At 42.0% G+C, this 19,760-nt stretch overlaps 1 protein-coding gene across 2 annotated transcripts in view; it reads right to left on the bottom strand.

Annotated features, from left to right (window-relative positions):
* Positions 1-19,760, bottom strand: part of LOC130180194 (latent-transforming growth factor beta-binding protein 2-like) — an 84,940-nt gene that overhangs the window by 50,928 nt on the left and 14,252 nt on the right. For both annotated transcript variants that reach the window (XM_056393611.1, XM_056393612.1), the window contains exon 3: positions 18,033-18,294. In XM_056393611.1, the coding sequence (XP_056249586.1) occupies positions 18,033-18,294 (262 nt within the window). The remainder of the gene's footprint in view (positions 1-18,032; positions 18,295-19,760) is intronic.

Here is a 19,760-nt window from a genome sequence, read left to right as displayed (position 1 = left end):
TAAGACACAACGATTTGGAAATAATTTTGCTTTAATCAAATTAATAATACCATATCATTCTTTAAGCACACTGGGTTTCTCAACTAACATCTGCTGTAAGTCAGAGAGCCATGACCCTCACTAATTAATGAAAGATTCTGTTTGACATTAAAGACATTTCGCAAGAGAAGATTTTTCACCACTGATTAACAAAAAATGAAGTATCATGCAACCAAAGGGAATAAGACTCACTGGTCCCAGTTTGTGTGTGTGTGTGTGTGTGTGTGTGTGTGTGTGCATGTGTGGCGTGCGTCTGTGTCTGTGTGTGGCGTGCGTCTGTGTCTGTGTGTGGCTGGTCTGTTTGCCCTGGAGAAAAGTGTGTGATTAAACACATTAGATCTTTCCATCAGGACTACAAAACCTCTCCATCACCCATTGTGTCTGCTTGACTAGATTATGAACTCCCTGTTCTGTCTGTTCTGACTGTGGCCAACCAGGGAGCAACATCCTGAGGGTTGCACTGGGCTGGAGGAAGTATTAAAGCTAGGGTCGCAGAACAAAGCTCGACCAGAGCTGCGAGGGGCACATTTTTTTTTACCGGTGAGCATTTGATTTGGGTCAATTACCGGGGCTGTGCTGCGCGATCTGGAGGCTGAGCTCATGTGAGCGACCTGGGGGAGGCGCGTGCCTCTCAGACAGACAGGCAGACGGACCTACCTTAGCTCTGGGGGTCTAGGAAAGCTCGGGCAATGTTGGGATTCAGCCCTGCAAAAAACATCTGGATCCCACTGATCTGCCCTGACAGACCGTCAGCAGAGCAAGACAGAGATGAACCATGTCGGGCAGATGAGAAGAGCAGTTCTACAAAGCACACCTGTGTCCCTGTAATGTTATTGAGGCTGTAATCAAACCCCAAATGAGGATATAAACCATGCATTAACATTTAATACGTTGGGTTTTCAGCCACACACCACGTATTCAAACACTCAATCAGCTCAGCCAACCCACAGACACACAAAGATAATCAGGCAAATAAACACACGTGTGCATGCTACTCTAAAATGCACACGTGTACACACATTCACATACACTGAACCACACACACGCCCTGTCCCAGCTGTGCTAGATGTAGCACAAGCCTATGCATGTCTCTTTATTCACTGAGTAAAAAACCACATTCCTGCTGCCAAGAGGAACGGGACACTAAATGAGAAGGGGAAATGAGAGACAAAACGTTTGATAATGTTCTCTCACGTCATCTTTTCAAAAGGCAGCACCTATAGACAGCTGCTGACCCAGATCTCTCCGGGGTGAGTCCCGGGAATAGGATGTGTCACAGGGAAACAAGAGGTGCTTGTGTCAAGGTGGTGAGGACAGACAGGAGGTGGCTATCCCTGCTACGCCGTCCACTCCAAATTATGATTTGGTTTTTCCATCGCTTACAGTGGACACCTGGCCTGCAAGCATCCTGCCTCGCTTCCTTGGCTTAGCCAGATGTTGCTCACCCTGTCTCTCTCACTTTCAATGGCAAAGTGACTTCCTCCCAGCATGAGCTCAGCGCTGCCCTCTCTGCCTGCAGATCAGGGGGCAGCGAGGGCAAGCGCGACTCACTCTGCACGTTTGATGTCTTCATTAGGAACTTCAAGGCCCCTGCGATCCAAGGAGGAATCACCCCCCCACCCCCCACCCCCCTCCTTGTTCTGGGTGACTTGAAAGCAATTTTGAAGACCTCTGCCAAGATTACATGCAACATGGTTTGAACAGACAGATGGAAAAAATGTTTTGGGTATCAAATTATGGCCATACACTTTTAATTAAATCACTGATGGGGCTGATAAGAGAGCTGCTGAATGAGCATATGGTAGAGACATGAGGCAAATAAAAATGATGAAAAAAATACACTGAATTTACAAAGTTTGTCTTTTGTATGAGTCTATATCACTGATGCAGTTCACTGCTAATTGAATACTTATATATTTAAAAGTTGTCAGTTGAGCTGTGGTAAGTAATATCTGCAGTTTCCCCAGCTCTACTGAGCAAATTTCAAAATTATACCTTGCAGCACCTCTAAAGCTCACTACTTAACACGTCGCAGCTCCAATCTGTATACAAACAGAAATATAAAAATGACAGTTTTTGGTTTTAGGGAGACTTAACTTCTCCATTTGTCTGCTGACAAATAACAATTTAATCTACTCAGCACTTATGCTGCATATCAGGCTATAGCACCGGTTAGAACAAGTTACAACTTCACTGTGACAACAACTCTGTGGGAAGTCAGGGAGTATATCTTTGAGGCGAGCCGTTTCCCCCCATTTCCAGTATTTATGCTAAGCTACAGCTAATGTCTGCCTGGCTCTAGCTCCGTGGGCTACTTAATGCACAGACATAACATTGGTATCAATCTTCAGATCTAATTCTTGGAAATGATGTGAATAAGTGTCTTTATGAAAATGTTGAACAATTCATTTCATGGCCAAAGAAAAAGCATTATGGTTACACATGATGTTGAAATCGCGAGGGCAGATCAGGTTTTATTATTTAGATACATTGATTACACTGGGGAGATTCACTTGCATAAAGCGTGAGACTCGACTTGGTTTCGTACATGACATGTATTATTTCATGTTCAGAACATGTGCTCAACAAGAGACTGTTCTTATGCGCTGATAAATCTCAGTCCAAACGTTTGATCAAAGCATCAGTTTATATTTGATAGCAAAGGAGGCCTCCAACTAAGACATAAAGACATTGGCGCTGTCCACTTTCACTCATCATTATTCATTTCACATGTATGGAAAGCAATTAGAACTAAACATCATCACATTTGAGGAATTTACAAATCAAACTGATGGCCAAGAATCGACACTGTGCATGAAACATCCAGCGCGCTGCAAAAGTATTACTTGGCACTCTGTTGCTATGTATCTTTGAACTCATCGCAGCATTACAACATGTGAATATTAGCTCTCATTAAGGCATGACAGGCAGCATGAATGGCAGTTCCAGCCGTGCCTCTTGACCCAGATGAGTTGGAGAGGAGGCAGTTTTGGAGCACAAACAGCACAGAGTGAAAACACAAGCCAGGCCCAAGAACTGGAGGACAGTCAAAAAGGCTGCAAACCCTCTGATCTCTCAGCTTCTGCTGATGCTGTGCATAAACCACATTGTTAAAAAAAACCAGATGAATTACACTGCCAAGCAAAACGCTAGGTGCACTTTGAAGTTTTGATGAAAGTGTGTTGGGGGAGGGGGTGTTACGTGGTGAAATTCGGTTAGGTAGATTGTTTTTTTAAGTGCCAGGAAACCCCCGTAGTGGAGGCTTGGAAAACACCGCTTCCCATCATCCCGCTGGTGACTGTGTTGTTTCTGTAAGTTGCCCACTGGGAAACAGGAGCCTCTCAGATAAACGGAGAAATTCAGGATTTATCTGATGATCCTGTTCACCCAAAACATTCGCACACCCGCTCACACACACACACACACACACATACCTACATGCAGTGACCTAGATCCTCGGGAATTGTTTACATCTTAAACCATCTCTGTAGCCCACTCGGCATGACGAGGCCAGAACAGTGTTTATGTGAAGCACTGCACAGTAATGTATGGTCCACAGCTGATTCATTCACTAACAGTTCAGCCTCTGAGGTGCTTTCGTTATCATCCGTCTCTATAAATCTCCATATGAAATAAAGCATATTTGTCAGTTAAAGTATTTCAGATGGAGAGCCTAGTTTTTCTGGGCGTTGGATGCCAAGTAGGTTGGAAAGAGGGTCAGGATTTGTTTTAATAAAAGACATGTATGCTGGAAGTAGTGGTGTCTAGCGCTGAGGTTGCAGGTTGCGACCAGGTGAATCCACTTTGCCTTTCAGGGAAAGTAAAAATGCGAAAGGCCGTCTCTAGAGCCAGTGTTTGGTTTGTCCGTTCCGGGCTACTGTAGAACCGTAGTGGTGCACCCACTGTGGAAGAGGGCCGCTCCCTATGTAGATATGAAGGGCTCTAAGCTAACAAAAACACAATGATTCCTATTTTCAGGTGATTATACAGTAATGAAAACATTATTATGAATATGATATTCCATTTCTGCCAATAGATCCCCCTAAATCCTACACACTGGTCCTTTAAATGGTTTTTCACAGGCCCTCTCAGCACTTGAAGCTCAGCACAAGTCTACCTTGGCAAAGCTCATTTTTCATTTTGATTTGTTTGAGAATACCTAACTCCGAACCCACATCTAATGGCTTGGATTGTTGGCTTATGGCAGCAAATGCAGAAAATAGACTGATATGAAGAACTCGTCTGGTTGCTGGATGGAGCCATTTGGCTTTAGACAGACTGTCTAAACAAGACCGTCTGACAGCAGGCAGGAGTGTCTGGCATGAGCATCCCAGTCTGGGTTACACCACAAAACTCGATAGCTCCCAGCTTTGTCACTTTGTCCCGTCACAGTTTTCTTTGTGTTGGACTGGACATGACCTCCAAAGTGACGGGCGGCAAACCTCTGGAGCCGTCAGTAGGTTTAGGACCAATCAACACAAGTCTCTCTCTATCCTGCTGAGGAAAATCAAGTCATTATTCTTTTTATTTAAACAAAATGTTTAATGGTTCCATTTACCTCTTTCCAACACGGAGCATCAGCCAAAAGCCCTTATTACATAAGAACTGCACATAATTAGGGCAATTTGAAAGCTACTTGGTAAATGGGAAACCAAACGACGGTCGTCAAAGTCCAAGTGTAAATCAAAGTTTACACACATTCATCGCATTCAGAGAAAGCGTTAAAGACTGTTGTTCATTTCAAGGCTCGCCCATGGATATGCAGATCATCAGTCTAACCGGAGGGAACAGAAAAATCTAAAAAATTGTGCAAACAGCAGCTGAAACAATGAAAACTTTGTACTGCTAAACCACTGCAAACGCTGTTGGCAACAAAGGAGGACAAGATTTATGAGTGTGTATTTGGGACATGCACTTTTACAGTCAGAGAAGGAGAACTGAGAGCTTTACAGAGCACCGTGTGAGGGGCACAAACAGTTTCTGGATACAGCAAAGCATATTGGCGCTACTCCAAAGCTTTTAAGTGTTCCCTACGAAGCGGCAAAGCAACAGTTAGGAGATCTGGATTCAGATGGTTTGTGATGAAACAAATAAACCATGAAAACCAGTGAGTTTGGAAAAACACTATAGTGTTCAGAGGAGACACTGTTAAACTGGGAAACACCTTGGAATGGACAGAGATCGTGTATCATTCTGCTCTAGATTTTAAATTTGAGTGTCAAGAGAGAGATGTTTTTCAGCAAAAGGCTCTACAACAGATGGTGCTCCACATTTCACAGACTAAAGCTTGCAGACAAGGAAGGAGAGCGCAGACTGTTGAAACTAGTCCCTAGGGGTGTTATTCAAGAACATTAGCAAAGACATACACACTTGACTCTTGTTCATGTTTTGTTATTCAAAGCCCAATAGTGTTATGAATCTCTGCAAAGTCCAAAACATTAACTACAACGTAGCTACGAAAAGGAAAACATTCCAGATTATAAAGATACTATCGTAGATTGACTAGGATTCCTCTTCCAAGTATGACTTGTTTGCTTCAGAATTTGATTTAGGGAAAAGTCAGCTTTTATATCCAATATTTGATAAGAAATTTATTACAAATTGGAAATTTTAGGTCTATTTTGTTTTTTAATTTGAGAAGATGGGCTTGTTTTCTCATGTTTGATCTTGTTCTCAGGGCTCACAGGCAAAAAAGGGAAAAGTTTAATTCAGAATTTGGTCAGTCTTAACAACCTTGGTGTATTTTAGGAGGTGTATAGTCTCTGCGGGCTGAGAAAGAATTAATCCCGTTTTACTCACCCAGTCAGCGCACCAAGCCATCTGTACCACCAGTGGTCAAACCCCACTGTGGTCACACATCTCATTCCTCAGGCTTTATGCAGAACGCCCTCATCCATTCATTATTCACCACCGAGGTCCCTGTGTGTTTCTTTCAATAAAATCCTGAGGTTTGATCCTCAGCAGGCACCGATACATACAATATCCAAGCTCACTTTCATTATATTGTTGTTGTGCGTTCCTCGTAGCAACTGAGTCATGCAATGCCATGTTGGTAAAGTTTGTGTTCACTTGAAATTCAAAAATAACTCAACATGGGCCTCTGTCACATTAAAGTCTTACCCTAAATTACAGCTTTTTGTGGATGTTTAATCTCTGGTAATAAATGTTTTAACCTCCAGAGTCTTGGCTTTTCTCACAGTTTGTTTTGCAAGATAATCATGAAGCTTGCATGTCAACTTCTCATTGAAAAACTATTACTCCAGGAATGGATCTCAGAACTGGGCAAGGTGGCAGCAATAATAAACAGGGAACATTTCTGCGGTTTCACTTGCTACAGGGGAACCAGTGAACACACCTTTATAAGCATTAGCTTGAGTGCTGGGCTCTTCAATTTGAAAACATATAGACTGTCTTTAGGGCGTGTTTTTGTGTTCGAAATTCAATAAAGTTTAAGTCACAAAAAAATGGGGGAAAAAAAAGAAAAACTCGATGCTGAAAATTGTTTTACAGTTTGACAGTTTCATATAATACACTTCATCGTTTTCTTGCTGAGTTAGCTGAGAAGATGGATGCCACTCACACTACTGCACAGTCCATATGAAGCTACAGTGAGCAGCTGGTTAGCTTAGCTTAGCATAAAGACTAGGAACAGAGGGAAACAGCTCTGTTACTCTTGGCTCTGTCCAAAGGCAACAAAATCCATGTACCATAACTTCTAAAGCTCACTACTTAATTCACACGTTTAATTGTGTTTCTTTAATCAGTGCAAAAACCAAACATCATGTTGCAATTTCACAGGGAGTTATGCAATGGACCATTTCTCAGCAGGGACTGGTAACTTCCGAGAGCCTCTGCTAGATATTTGGCAAGGAACAGTATATAACTCCTCATAAAACTGCCAAGTGATATTTTTACACGATATAATGTGCACATTAGCAAGCTTTAGAGCTGGTAAACTACCTGTTTCCCCCCTTTCACTTTGTGCTGAGCTCAGCTAACCAACTGCTGGCTCCAGCTACATATTTACTGCACAGATATGAGAGTGATATCAGTCTTCTCATGTAACTCTCAGCAAGAAAGTGTAAGCATATTGTTGTTGAACTATTCCTTTAAAGAGCTTGCATCTGAAATCTAACCACTGGTTAGATTGAGATCTGAAAATCTAACCATTGGTTAGATTTCAGAGGAAAAAAATGTAAATAGCACCTTATTCAATTTACAAAAATAAAAGGTGTACAATCTGAACTATGATCACACATACGGGAGGGAATAAAATGCAGAAAGAAATCTCAGTAAGCAACAATGAATGGGTGAAACAAAAAAATATGTCTCTGCAAAGCAACAATAAACAACAGATTTTATTCTTGGAAAAATGAATAATGAATGAATACAGCCTGAAAGGTCAGAATACTGAGGGGAAAAAACAAAATTATGAAATTTTGAATGAATGCTCCTTGGAAATTGAATTTAACGTTGCCAGTGGTGCCAGTAGCCCAATAAGTGTCCCATACTATAAACAAGGAATAACGGCAAAACACCTAGTCACAGTAACATGTGCAGAACTTTAACGATAAGCTCCTTTCTCCTGAAACAAGTTCTTCATACGTGGCCGCATAAGGCTAAACATCAGTGAGCAATTAAGGCCCAGTCTTTCTTTGATAAAATCTCTAGTCATTATGACTTGGATAATTGTGGGTCCTGGCAGAATATTTCCCCTTGTGAAAATCTGGGTGTGTCGGAGAGCTTATCGCACCAGCCACGGAGGCTGGATTAAATCATGTTCTCTCTGTCTGGACGGCCTTCCAGGAATCCCGCTAGTAGCAGCCAGAGCCTGGGTGAAATGAATTACAGTGGGGTTGGATTGATTCAGAAAGCTTTTTTTTCTCCCCAGGGGATGAGGCTTATATTAGTGCAACAACTGGGCCTAGTGCACACTGGGAAGCAGAAAAGGTTCTTGAGAAATTTATTTAGCAAAGACTGTTATTTGGATCAGCCAAAGTGCTACACAGACAAATGAAGAGATGAAGTTCCACTTAATTTTATAGGTATTACCGCCCCCACCGCCAGCATGAAAATAGATTTTCTATGAATTTGACCTCATTGAGGTTTTTCAGACATTACATGATCAAAACATATGACTCCCGCAGTCTACTCAATCACAGGCCACAAACTGTGAAATAACCAGTTCCTTTTTTATCTCCAGGGCGGCAGTAGCTGTGGTAACCTGTCTGTTTTCACCTCAGCATTTATAAAGTGGGGTTTTCAAGCTATAAGAAATCCAGAAAGGCCTGATTCTGGATGTAAGCAAAGCAGTGTGGTTGCTGTGGTTCAGGGGCCAGAATCAAAATGCCTGGAGACATGGGGAGCTGAGAGGCCATTCAATACTCTCCAGTTTATTGTAGTTGCTCTGATCATTCACTTAGTAAAATGCCGCAAGACAGGTCAGCAGGAAGAGCCATTACAAAGTGCTGACTGAGACTGTGCCTACACTGGTTAGTGTCATATGTCAGACTGCTTTGACAATAAGCCAGAGAGGGTTTCCAATAAGAGAGGTGATTGAGAGAATTTTTTAAGAGACCTGTAACATGGTTTTGAAAAACAATGAAAACTTGAGCAGAGGTTCACTGACAACACGAGAAAAAAATGCAGACAGGCGACCAACACAAAGTTGTATTTTGATGTCTGGATAAAAGAAAAATGGGAACTTGAGCACTTGGATGAGTATGTTTGCCGCCCTTGGAGGTCTGCTCCACCACTTGGCCCCACGGGAACCCTACATCCTGACATCTGAATAGATTAACTGGTCCCATGCACAGCCATACTGCTAATTCACGCTTTCAACACCTTGCCCCATGTCTGGGGGATGAGCCTGATTGATGCTGTCTCCATCTGCCTCAGCTCCGGAGCTGGAGGCTGGACCGCATTCTGGGATAGGCGCCCCTCTTCCTATAACTGCTGTACAGTATTTGTGCCTTCGACAGCTGCATCTGCACAGGCCTGCTTGATGAGATGGATTTGGCCAAGGACGCTGAGCCTGCTGGCACCGCAGCACAGAGAGTGTGTTTCGGATGGGGCTTCGGGAGAGTTGGGATGGAGAGAGAGAAAGACATATCTGTCCCACGCTGAGTGCTGAGTTCTCTATGGTCCTTTGTTCCCTCTGGCCTAGCAGGAAGCCAAATACTCATGGGACTCGTTTGGCTCTGTGTTTGTAGAAAGAAAAAAAACACCAAGTCTTCCTGGCCTGGCTCGTTCAATATGTTGTGTGTTTAGCTTCCTCACATTCGAAAATTTACACGACATTTAGACACACATTTTAACAACATATGCTGCATCAATCTTAATTTCTACCATCATGTGCTGTTCAAAATTCAACATTGCACCTTCTTGCCTTTTCCAGCGCGTAGAGAGTTCACCTGAGGACAGGGTGGCCTCCACGGCTGAGTCTGCACTCTGCCATGTTGATGTAAACCCACAGTAGCAGAGGTACACAATGCCCCCTACAACATCACAAAACCATGGCAGAGGATGTCCAACCATGCTCCGGAAAGCCCTATCCCATTCATATCACAAGTGAAAATGCTCACCAGGGACCGGGGTCAGGGCAAAGGTCAAGTTTGTAGCACCAGCACACCAAGACAAACACGCCTGCAATCCACACGCAGAAAGCCAGTTAACCTGACCCCGTTCAAGTTCATTCCCAGTCTACCCACGCTGGGATACAAATCACAGCTCTGGACACATGGTCATATGCCTGGTTTGGAGTAGAGATAGAGTCCTCATTCATGTGAGAGCAACACATACAACCTGTGGGAATTACCCTGCACTTTACCCCTCGGCTCTGCTTTAGCCCATGACTCCCCATCTGCAGACCTCCTCTGTTTTGGCAGCAACCAAAAAGGGAGACGTGAGGATGACTCTGTGCATGTCCTCTTTGAGCAGCTAAGCAGACTGCCAGGTGGTACAGTAGGAAAACTTTCCCAGGCCGAATGTTTAGATATATATTTTAGTGTTAAGAACACCCATATCTGATCAAAGTCAAAGGCATCAAGAGTATTATGAGATGGAAAGCTACTGTGGGGATTTGGGCTACTCTTTTAATTTATTATCCTCTCAACAGAGTTATGAGAAACTTGTTGAGCGAATTTCCACTCCCGCCTTTCAACATTTATGATCATATTTTATTCAAGCTCTGCGTTTCTCTTACACTCGATACTCCAAATTCTTCAGTGATCGTTACAACCAGGAACCCTGGTGATGATAGTAAAACAATATTTCGATACAGGTGCTAAGGTCACCTAGAGGATTTTGACAGAGGCTCCCGTCAGCGCTGGTCGTGTGGTTTGTCTGGAGTGGGAGTGAAAGCAAGCAGTGATCCATGATTAACATGGAGAACTCCCACTATGACCACAGTTTCCTCTGAGAAACAGCTGTGTGGCTATGTGCAAAGCCTTGAGTCAACAAGCCACATAACCGCCAGTCCTATTAGTCACCAGGCAAACGGTGGGGCTGATTTAAGCATAACAGTTAATGCAGAGAAAGCCGTATGTATCACTCACTTAAGGGTCTTTTGCTCCATGTCACTGGGTGTTTTTAGTTTTCTTCAGCATCTCAGTATGTCACTGGGTGTGACCAAATTTGTAATCATCCCTGAAGCAAATTGCACTTTGCAAAATTGTACTGAGCAGTTACTTTCAGAGAATAGACCAAGAAACTGATGCGTTGAAATTCAATTTGAAACATTTGCAATGAAGAACCAGTGGTGATAGATAGGGATATACTGATTCTGATATCGATATCCCACCATTGGGACACTTTGGCCTTGATATTACCACTTAAGATGTGTTTTGGTTTGTACTACAATCAATCTTCACACAGCCTTTACAAATTATCCATTGTTTGAAAGCTCTAAGTCTCCTGATTCTATCTGTGCAAATTATTTTAGGATTCCCATACATCAATACAACAGCTGTTGACACAGAATTGGTTCAGACTTGTGGTTATGGCTCCAAAGTGTTTTCCATACAAAAGGTACTACTCCATTTTTATGCCCAAAAAAAGATTAAAACAAAAGGCAAAAAATATTTGTGCCTCTGTAACTTTGGTTCACTACCTCTTAAACTCATTCTGACTTTTTAGTTGTAAAATTAAAAGAGTTACCTTTGAAAGAAGACCAGGGTTATAACTGTAATCAAAAGGATTGAAGAGTAGTAACCTTATTTTGGGTACTGAGTTGGTCCGTTATTGAATGAATATAACTGATAGCAGAAAAACTGAATTTTAAACAACAGTAACAAAGAAACTTCCTTTTATCAGTAATGACCTAACCTATTCATTTAATTAGGTTAACATCTGAACTGATCCCATGTATTATATCATATTTACATTAGGCTGGTAAAAAGCTATTTATCCTTAGTAACAGTGAAAGTTTATCATCATGCTTTCTCTACCAAAGTGCTGTATAGTATCATATCTTCCCATATCATATTGTATTATTATTATTATTATTATTATATATTGTACTGTATATCACATTATACTGTATTATATATCATATCTTATTGTATCAAAACACATTGTATCAGATCAAAGTGAATCAACTTGTATCATCCTTCAATTGCAATCACAATACATAACTGCTTTACTTAACGGTTATTTTACTATTTTTCTGCAGCAAGTTGGTATAACAAGGTACAGTGGCTTGCAAGTGTATTTATACCCCTTGAACTATTCCACATTTTGTCACGTTACAACCACAAACGTAAATGTATTTCATTGGGGTTTATGTGATAGACCATCACAAAGTGGCGCATAATTGTGAAGTGGAAGGAAAATTATACATGGTTTTACAAATAAAAAACTGAAAAGTGTGGCGTGCAAAAGTATTCAGCCCCCCTGAGTCAATACTTCGTAGAACCACCTTTCGCTGCAATTACAGCTGCAAGTCTTTTGGGGTATGTCTCTACCAGCTTTGCACGTCTAGAGACTGAAATTTTTGCCCATTCTTCTTTGCAAAATTGCTCAAGCTCAGTCAGATTGGATGGAGAGCGTCTGTTAACAGCAATTTTCAAGTCTTGCCAGAGATTCTCAATTGGATTCAGGTCTGGACTTTTACTGGGCCATTCTAATACATGAATATGCTTTGATCTAAACCATTCCATTGTAGCTCTGTCTGTATGTTTAGGGTCGTTGTCCTGCTGGAAGCTGAACCTCCACCCCAGACTTCTTATGGCTGTGTTTCAACAATGGCTTTCTTCTTGCCACTCTTCCATAAAGGCCCGATTTGTGGAGTGCACGACTAATAGTTGTCCTGTGGACAGATTCTCCCACCTGAGCTGTGGATCTCTGCAGCTCCTCCAGAGTTACCATGGGCCTCTTGGCTGCTTCTCTGATCAATGCTCTCCTTGCCCGGCCTGTCTGTTTAGGTGAACGGCCATGTCTAACCCTGCTTTAAACATCTCCACAACTTTATCCCTGACCTGTCTGGTGTGCTCCTTGGGCTTCATGATGCTGTTTGTTCACTAATGTTCCAATGTAACCTCAGAGGCCGTCACAGAACAGCTGTATTTATACTGAGATTAGACTACACACAGGTGGCCTCGATTTACTACTTAGGTGACTTCTGAAGGCAATTGGTTGCACTGGATTTTATTTAGGGGTATCAGAGTAAAGGGGGCTGAATACTTTTGCATGCCACACCTTTCAGTATCAATGTATCATTTTCCTTCCACTTCACAATTATGGGCCACTTTGTGTTGGCCTATCACATAAAATCCCAATAAAATACATTTATGTTTGTGGTTGTAACGTGACAAAATGTGGAGAAGTTCAAGGGGTATGAATAGTTTTGCAAGCCACTGTACATTGTGTCTAAAAAGCATTGGCACACTAACTGTCTAGGTCAGATACTAAACTGCCAGGCACTCACACTAAAACAGCACAGTGTTAAAAAAAAAACTACAGTAGCCGACACGTTTCAAGTCCTGGTGTGTTGATGATGTTGCATTGGATTGTAGCAAAATTTAAGCTAGGTTTGACTTTATTGTCAAACAACCCCTGCGTCTCAGTGGCCTCATTTAAATGAATGAAGGGGCCCTGTTTTTTCACACAGTGCTATTGTCTGTCTGAACACAGCTTTAGAAAAGGTGGATAGTGACTATCATTACTTTTTCAATTTGTGACATCACACCGAGAGGTAGTTCAGATTGACTCGGTGCAATTTCATTTTTTCAAGAAGTTGGTGAAGCAATGAAGAACACCACCTTTGTGCTTTAGCAGAACGTAAATAATAGCTTTAACTATAAACTCCACATCGAGACGAGACAATGCCTGTTCTAAAATAGAAGAGGTAATTTAATAATCAGATCTACAGTATGTTTAAGCTCTAATTCAAAGACTATACCAACTTGAACTCTATGCAGTATCACTGTACAGCTCTGTTACCCAGGTAAGTGCTGCCAGCCCAGCTGTCCCGACTCTGATTATGTAACCAGAGAGAGATCAGAGACCAGAGAGAGATGACCTTTGGAGGGATGACCGGCATACTGCGCACACATCCTGCTCTGCCCTGCTCTGTTTCCTGCAGAGGGCTGATGTAAGAGAATGGTAGGGGTGTGACGTTAATATGAAGGACTCATAGGAGTTGGTGAATATCTCCTCTATGTTTTATCACCAGCTTAGCCAGGAGTGTTCGCCACTGGCCCTGACCTTCATACTGGGAGCTGACAGACCAGCTGTGATCTGCAAGATCATGTGCTGACAGGGACAAGCCTTTCACTACTGCTGAGCACAGCACTCACAGGAAACGCTGGGTTGCAGCAAAATGCATTTGTTCCACCGCACAGGTCAGAGGAGGAAACAGTTATTTGTTTGCCAGCTGCATATAGGATGTACCTATTTTCAATTTTACAGTTTGAGTCCCACAGAACAGGCAGCTGAGACCTTTGGGACACAGTTGAAAGGGTCAGAGGAAAGGTGGAAGCCTGGAGACAGGAATACAAGAAGAGGGAGTAGGGTATGGAGTTGTGTTCACGTCTCACAGTTTTGACTGAACAGGAGAATCCTCATATGTTTTGTCCATCCCACTAAGACTTTTACCCAAAGCTGTCACTGATAAATGTGCTGGACCTATCCAGCAGGAGTATTCATGAAACAGTTTATACTCTAAAATAACATTTCACAGTGGAGGTGTACTTGGAAAGGGCTGACAACATGTCAATCATTAGATTTTCATAGAGAGAAATTTCAGCTTAAAGAAGCTACATTTTTGGATGGACAGATGTGGTTATACCATATGGGCAATAGAGCAAGCACAAAGGTGTGTTCAGATAGAAAAAGCTGTAATTGGGCAAAGATAGAAGCTAATTCGCCCAGACTGGTACCAGTTTAAGTAAAGATTTGTCCCCACAAGCAGAAAGTGAAAATTTCACACTTACCCTGTGGTAAGTGATGGGTAACAATGATTAGGTTGCTAGCTAGCTATAATCTAGGTGTACTGACTGTCAGTAAAAGCCTGTTTGGGGTGAATAAACAGTCCTATCAACAAATTTGCACAAAAACTCTAGAGGCAAAATTAGCTTTGCATTCTGTCTGAACTCAGAGTTTCGTTCTGAGATGACTGAAAATTAACATTGAGGCACTGAGGGAAACTGTTAGCTGATAGCTGGACAGGAAATCTTCACGGCATCTTAATATTCGACTCTGATGGTCTTGTCCATTTCAGTGTTACCACATTTTGGAAAGGCACTTAAAAAATTCTGAATAACTTATGTAATGTTATTGGGTAAGCGCAAAAAAATATGCTGTTGCAAAAGAAGTCTATAACGATTTGATGCATGCAAATGTTGCTCAAGTAAATAATTCGGGTAATTAAAAACACCTACTGTCAAAGCCATGCCAAAGAAAAAAACGGCTACTTCAATCAAGTGTTAATAAAAGCACTTACTCTTTAACAGAGTAACCAGACTGCAAATTCTCTTTTAGTTGCTCAATGCCTAATCGAAAAAGCCTGTGCCTAGCCGCACAAATTTTAAGTGCTGGCCTGCTGAAAATTGAGTTAATCATCATCTTCACTGAGATGTTGACAAACCGCCTAAAAGCAACCACAGACACGACAATTTCCCTGTCTGTTGACGTGCAGACTGTGACCGAGAGCTGACTGGATAGTGAGAAGTAAGGCCGAGCAGCAGGTATGGAGAATTTAACTGATTTAAAACTTTAAACTGCTCAGCCACTTTCCCTTCTTCAGCTGCACAAATTTCTTTCTCTGATTGATGTTTTCTCTTATTATCATTCTTTTTGTTCGGTCCCCCCTTGTCTGTCTCATTCCTTCTCTACACTATTTCTTGTTCTTGGCGCCACTTGACAGGCTGGGTCAGTAATAGGGTGATCCTGACATAACAAGTTAAGTCCGCTCCAAGAAAGACATATATAGTACCTCACACCTTCTCTAGTAGGGAAAAATGAAAGGAGACTGGCTGGATGCTGCTTGTACGGAGTGGCCTTTGCTTCTTCAAGTGGGGGCAAGACCAACATGATCTATCTGAGCCTGAGCGTCTGTCCTCCCCACTCCTCTTCTTACTCCTTAATTGAGCCTTGGCACTGGTCTTGTCTCTCTATCTGACTCTCACTCTGTGTGACCTCACATTGCTCGTGCTTTCCTAGCCTTGGAAACAGTGGAACATCAGCCTGATATATGAAACCAAGACTTGCATCCACCACTTCTCCAGGGGGAACACTGTTCCACCCCTAAAAGATCATTCTGGGCCGAGAGAATGCAGAACATTTGCAGCAGTTCACGAGGGCTGAGCTTTAAATGTGCATTACACAAGCACTCAAATTGCTTCCTGGAAGTACCAATGAAAGAGAATCAAATATTCAAATAATTTTTTGACTAATGTATAAATGAAGGCATTTTACAATTTTGGCACAAGTTTTTATTCTGTCCTGAAGATTTCAGGGAAATCTGTCAACTAGTAATTGGATTAGTTTGAGCTGCGTGCTTGGCAATTTTGTACTGCAGCAAAGGGAAATGGCTCATCTTGAACTTAACAGCACCTATTACAAACAGTTAGTCAGCTTCAGTAGAAACATGACTGTGAAAGCAGACGTAGTATCGGCAATTGTGACTCAGGAACACTGTCTGCCTCTTAAATGTTGAACCTGTAGCCTCGTCTCTTTCTATTTTTCCCAGATCTGTGACTCAGGACGCAAAAATGTCCTGTGAGTCAAGAACAAAGAAAACATATGCATAGCAACTGTGCACTCTACAGAGGTCTTGTATTGATTAGAAGATTTACTATGACTCCAAGATAATCGTTTTGGGATAGGAGGATGTATAAAACTCTTATGAACCATCTGCCAAAACATTTAGCAGAGTTTCAGAGCTACCACAAACATGTGGATGGCTCAGCCAACGTAAATCCATAGCACCAGTAAAAGCGCAAAATGACACAAGACCCTCACAATTAGCAAGAGGAGCACCATAAATGTCAGATGTAATTGAGAATGTTTAAGTGGTTTGGTGGAGAGAAATTACACAGATGACAAACTGGCTAAAAAGTGAATGATGACCTCAGTGCCCAAACAAATTATGGCACTTTAACCAACTGTGAGCGGATTAGAAAAGCACTGGGCCTGGGTCCAAAATGGAGCACAATTTGACAAGATAAGTCTGAACCTGTAAGCAATAACAATCCATCAAAATATTCCCGGAAATAATTACTCCCTTTCAACATCCTTGATCATGAATATGGTTCTAGCCATGGTAAAGTGATTAATCAAATCAGAAAGTTGTTTCCAACAAGATTGGAACTAAAACAGTCAGACGTTCAAGCCAAGAAACTATTAGGCCTGTCTGATTAGCAGTCTTTGGAGAATTTGCTGAATGCACTGAAAGACCCCTTAGTCTGAGCAATTATGAGCTGGATACATTATAGTCACAGTTATTCCACTACATCAAAGAACGAGCTGAAACAGTCAAAGCCTAAAGAAAATATAATCTTCCTGCTCGGTTTTCAAAGCAAATAGCATGGGTTAATACTTCTGTCTGGTAAATCATCTTATATTTTCCTATATTTTACAGATTTACTTAATACATTTTCAGGCATGGCAGCAAATGGAAGCAAAAGCTTACTTGATTTACTTAGTATTTGTTTTACTTAAAGTGTATTAAAGATTTAACATATGAACCCAGTCATCTGGTTTGATTTATTGCAACGATAAACACAACCAGCGTTGAATACGAGTGTAATGAACTACTGTTTGTTCAAGAGCCTTTAAATAATTTCTAATAGAGCAGTGTGTCAATTTGTTTTCTGTGAGCCTGCCTGTATGACAGTAATGGTAGCTAAAACAAATAACTCTCTGTGAAATAACACAGAATACTGTATATTAACATATGTTCACCACATAAAAAAAAACAGTTTTCATATGCTCTGAAAAACCACTGTTATCAAAATAAAGAATGAGACTCCCCAACTTTGTTGCTGTATGAAACAGTAATCATTTCCAGACAGTTATTCAAGAGCTGAAGGTGCAAGTACATCATTTGAACAAACTGAGCGAACTTATTGTCCCATTAGTGACCCAGCTAACAAGTTTGCTAACTGATGGCTAACGCTAGCATTCAACTGACAAGCTAGCTAACTCTGCCTTTTTTCCTCCTTAATGTCTCTTTATTGACTGATTGTTATCATTAGAGTGTTATCTCTCAAATAAAGTACAATCATGAGCATAGAAAGAATCTCAGAGAACTATTGTGATTGACCAGCGATAGTCAGGCAGCGACTGCTAGTGTGTTAGCCGTTAGCTTGCCAAGTACCATAGTTTATCAACTACCCTTACAAGAAGTCCCTCCATGATTGCTTTCTGGTTAGAGTCAATAGAAAAACTTTCTATTTAGATGTCTTTTTAATTTTAATTAATTTTTGGCAAAGCTGTGAGGCTCTCTCTGGCTATAATAGGAGGAGGTGGAGAAGCACAGCTGCATCACTTACACAGGCTGCCTGGTGGTCGCAGGTCGTGGGGTCTGAACCTTGGTGGTGTCGATGGCCTGCCTTTCTGAAGGCCTTCTCCGTGGTTGGTCTTTCTGGAAAGGGTTGGTGCCGGGTCGAACACGCCTTAGGGCGCCGCCGTCATGGATGTACACCTGCTCTGGAGCCACCTCCTCACAGCGGGGCCCCTGGAAGCCTGAGCGACACACACAGGTATGTGGCCGGCTGCAGGAGCCACGGTTCTGGCAGGGGGGCTGGCAGTCAGCTGAAGAAAGAGCACAGATGGAGATCAAGTTTTTAGCAGGTCATGTAAGAGCATGTGCCCCACTTGTATGAAGGAGCAGAAGCAGGAAGGGTTTTCCTGCTATTGCTCCTTCATGCTTTTCCCTGGTCTCAACACTGGGGCTCACTTTAAATTGATTCAATCAAGGGGCCATTAGTTTCACTTCTCAACCTTTTTTGTCCTTTTCATTCAGCAGACAGCCTGGAGGGGCTGTCATGTTCAATTTCTCTTGAGTCTTTAACTGCCCTGTTTAGTCTAAATGTATATGATCACTTACATTAAATCCTTATCCAATTTATCACTGAAGTAAAGCCTCTGCTTCAGGTTCATGTCTCAGTTCAGTGCCGCCGGCATTTCTACACAGAGTGATTTCCTAAAAATACCTTTCGTCACTGATCTAGAATCCAGTGTGTGCTTTCACTGTAACACAGGCAGCTTAAAAAGGTAATAAAAGTAGGAGGTCATAAAAAAATGAGCGAATGGGAAAAACTGGTTACTGAAGGCCAACTACAAATAGCTGACACTTCATCAAAGAAAATGCCTGTAAGAGCTGTATCTTTTATTTGAAAAACAAACTGAATCTGAAGGGGCTTACTGTACTTACAAGACGAATGTGCACATAATATTTATCAATAGTCTGCAAATACACACTATTGAGGTCATTTCATGGTCATGGAAAAATAATCTGTGTCACTCTACCAGCCCACCCCACACCCTCCCATCACACTCCAGATACTTGAAGCACTGAAAGAGCTGTGGCACGCAATTAAAGTAAACAAGCTCTCGATCTTGTGACACACATGTATGTAGAAGACGGCAATTGAGGATTTATGACATTGTCCTCAAACAGTAAATCAGGCCACTGGTCTGTGGTGGCTAAAGCAAACAGCGGCACTCTGTCAACAGGGCTATGGAATGCTATTGACACAGATGCTGTGGACACTCACAGATCGCAGGCAGGAACGCTGCCACGGCTCTTGGCAGAGAGGAGCGCTGGCAGTCCAAAAGGGCCCCACTGGGTGCGAACAGCGCTCTACCTGCTGCACGCTTCCTGTTATTGCGATACTGCTCAGACTCCGGGGCCACTTTTAATGTTTCTTTTAGTCTTGAGTGAAAGCACAGTGGCCCCAAACATGACAACGCTTTGTTAACAAGAGTCGCGTCAGACTTTTATTCCATAGACTTATTCCCACAAAGAGCGCCAAATGAGGCTCTGTAATTAGGGTTTCTCAGATCATGATACATGTTAATTGAAAGACCACTGTATTATGTATCATCAGTCTGCGGTATGATGAGAAAACTAACAAATTGAGGATTAAATATCAGACAATCACCACTCTCTTCTGCTTTATGGTGAAGCAAATTTTATTTAGACCAACTAATTCACTCGAGCATTTCATTTTAACTACTCTGAGGAAAATGTAGACCATTTTTTGATGAAGCATACA

This window comes from Seriola aureovittata, chromosome 13, assembly GCF_021018895.1.
Source record: "Seriola aureovittata isolate HTS-2021-v1 ecotype China chromosome 13, ASM2101889v1, whole genome shotgun sequence".
In the NCBI taxonomy this organism is placed as follows: Eukaryota; Metazoa; Chordata; class Actinopteri; order Carangiformes; family Carangidae; genus Seriola; species Seriola aureovittata.
This window is presented reverse-complemented; position numbering and strand designations above follow the sequence as displayed.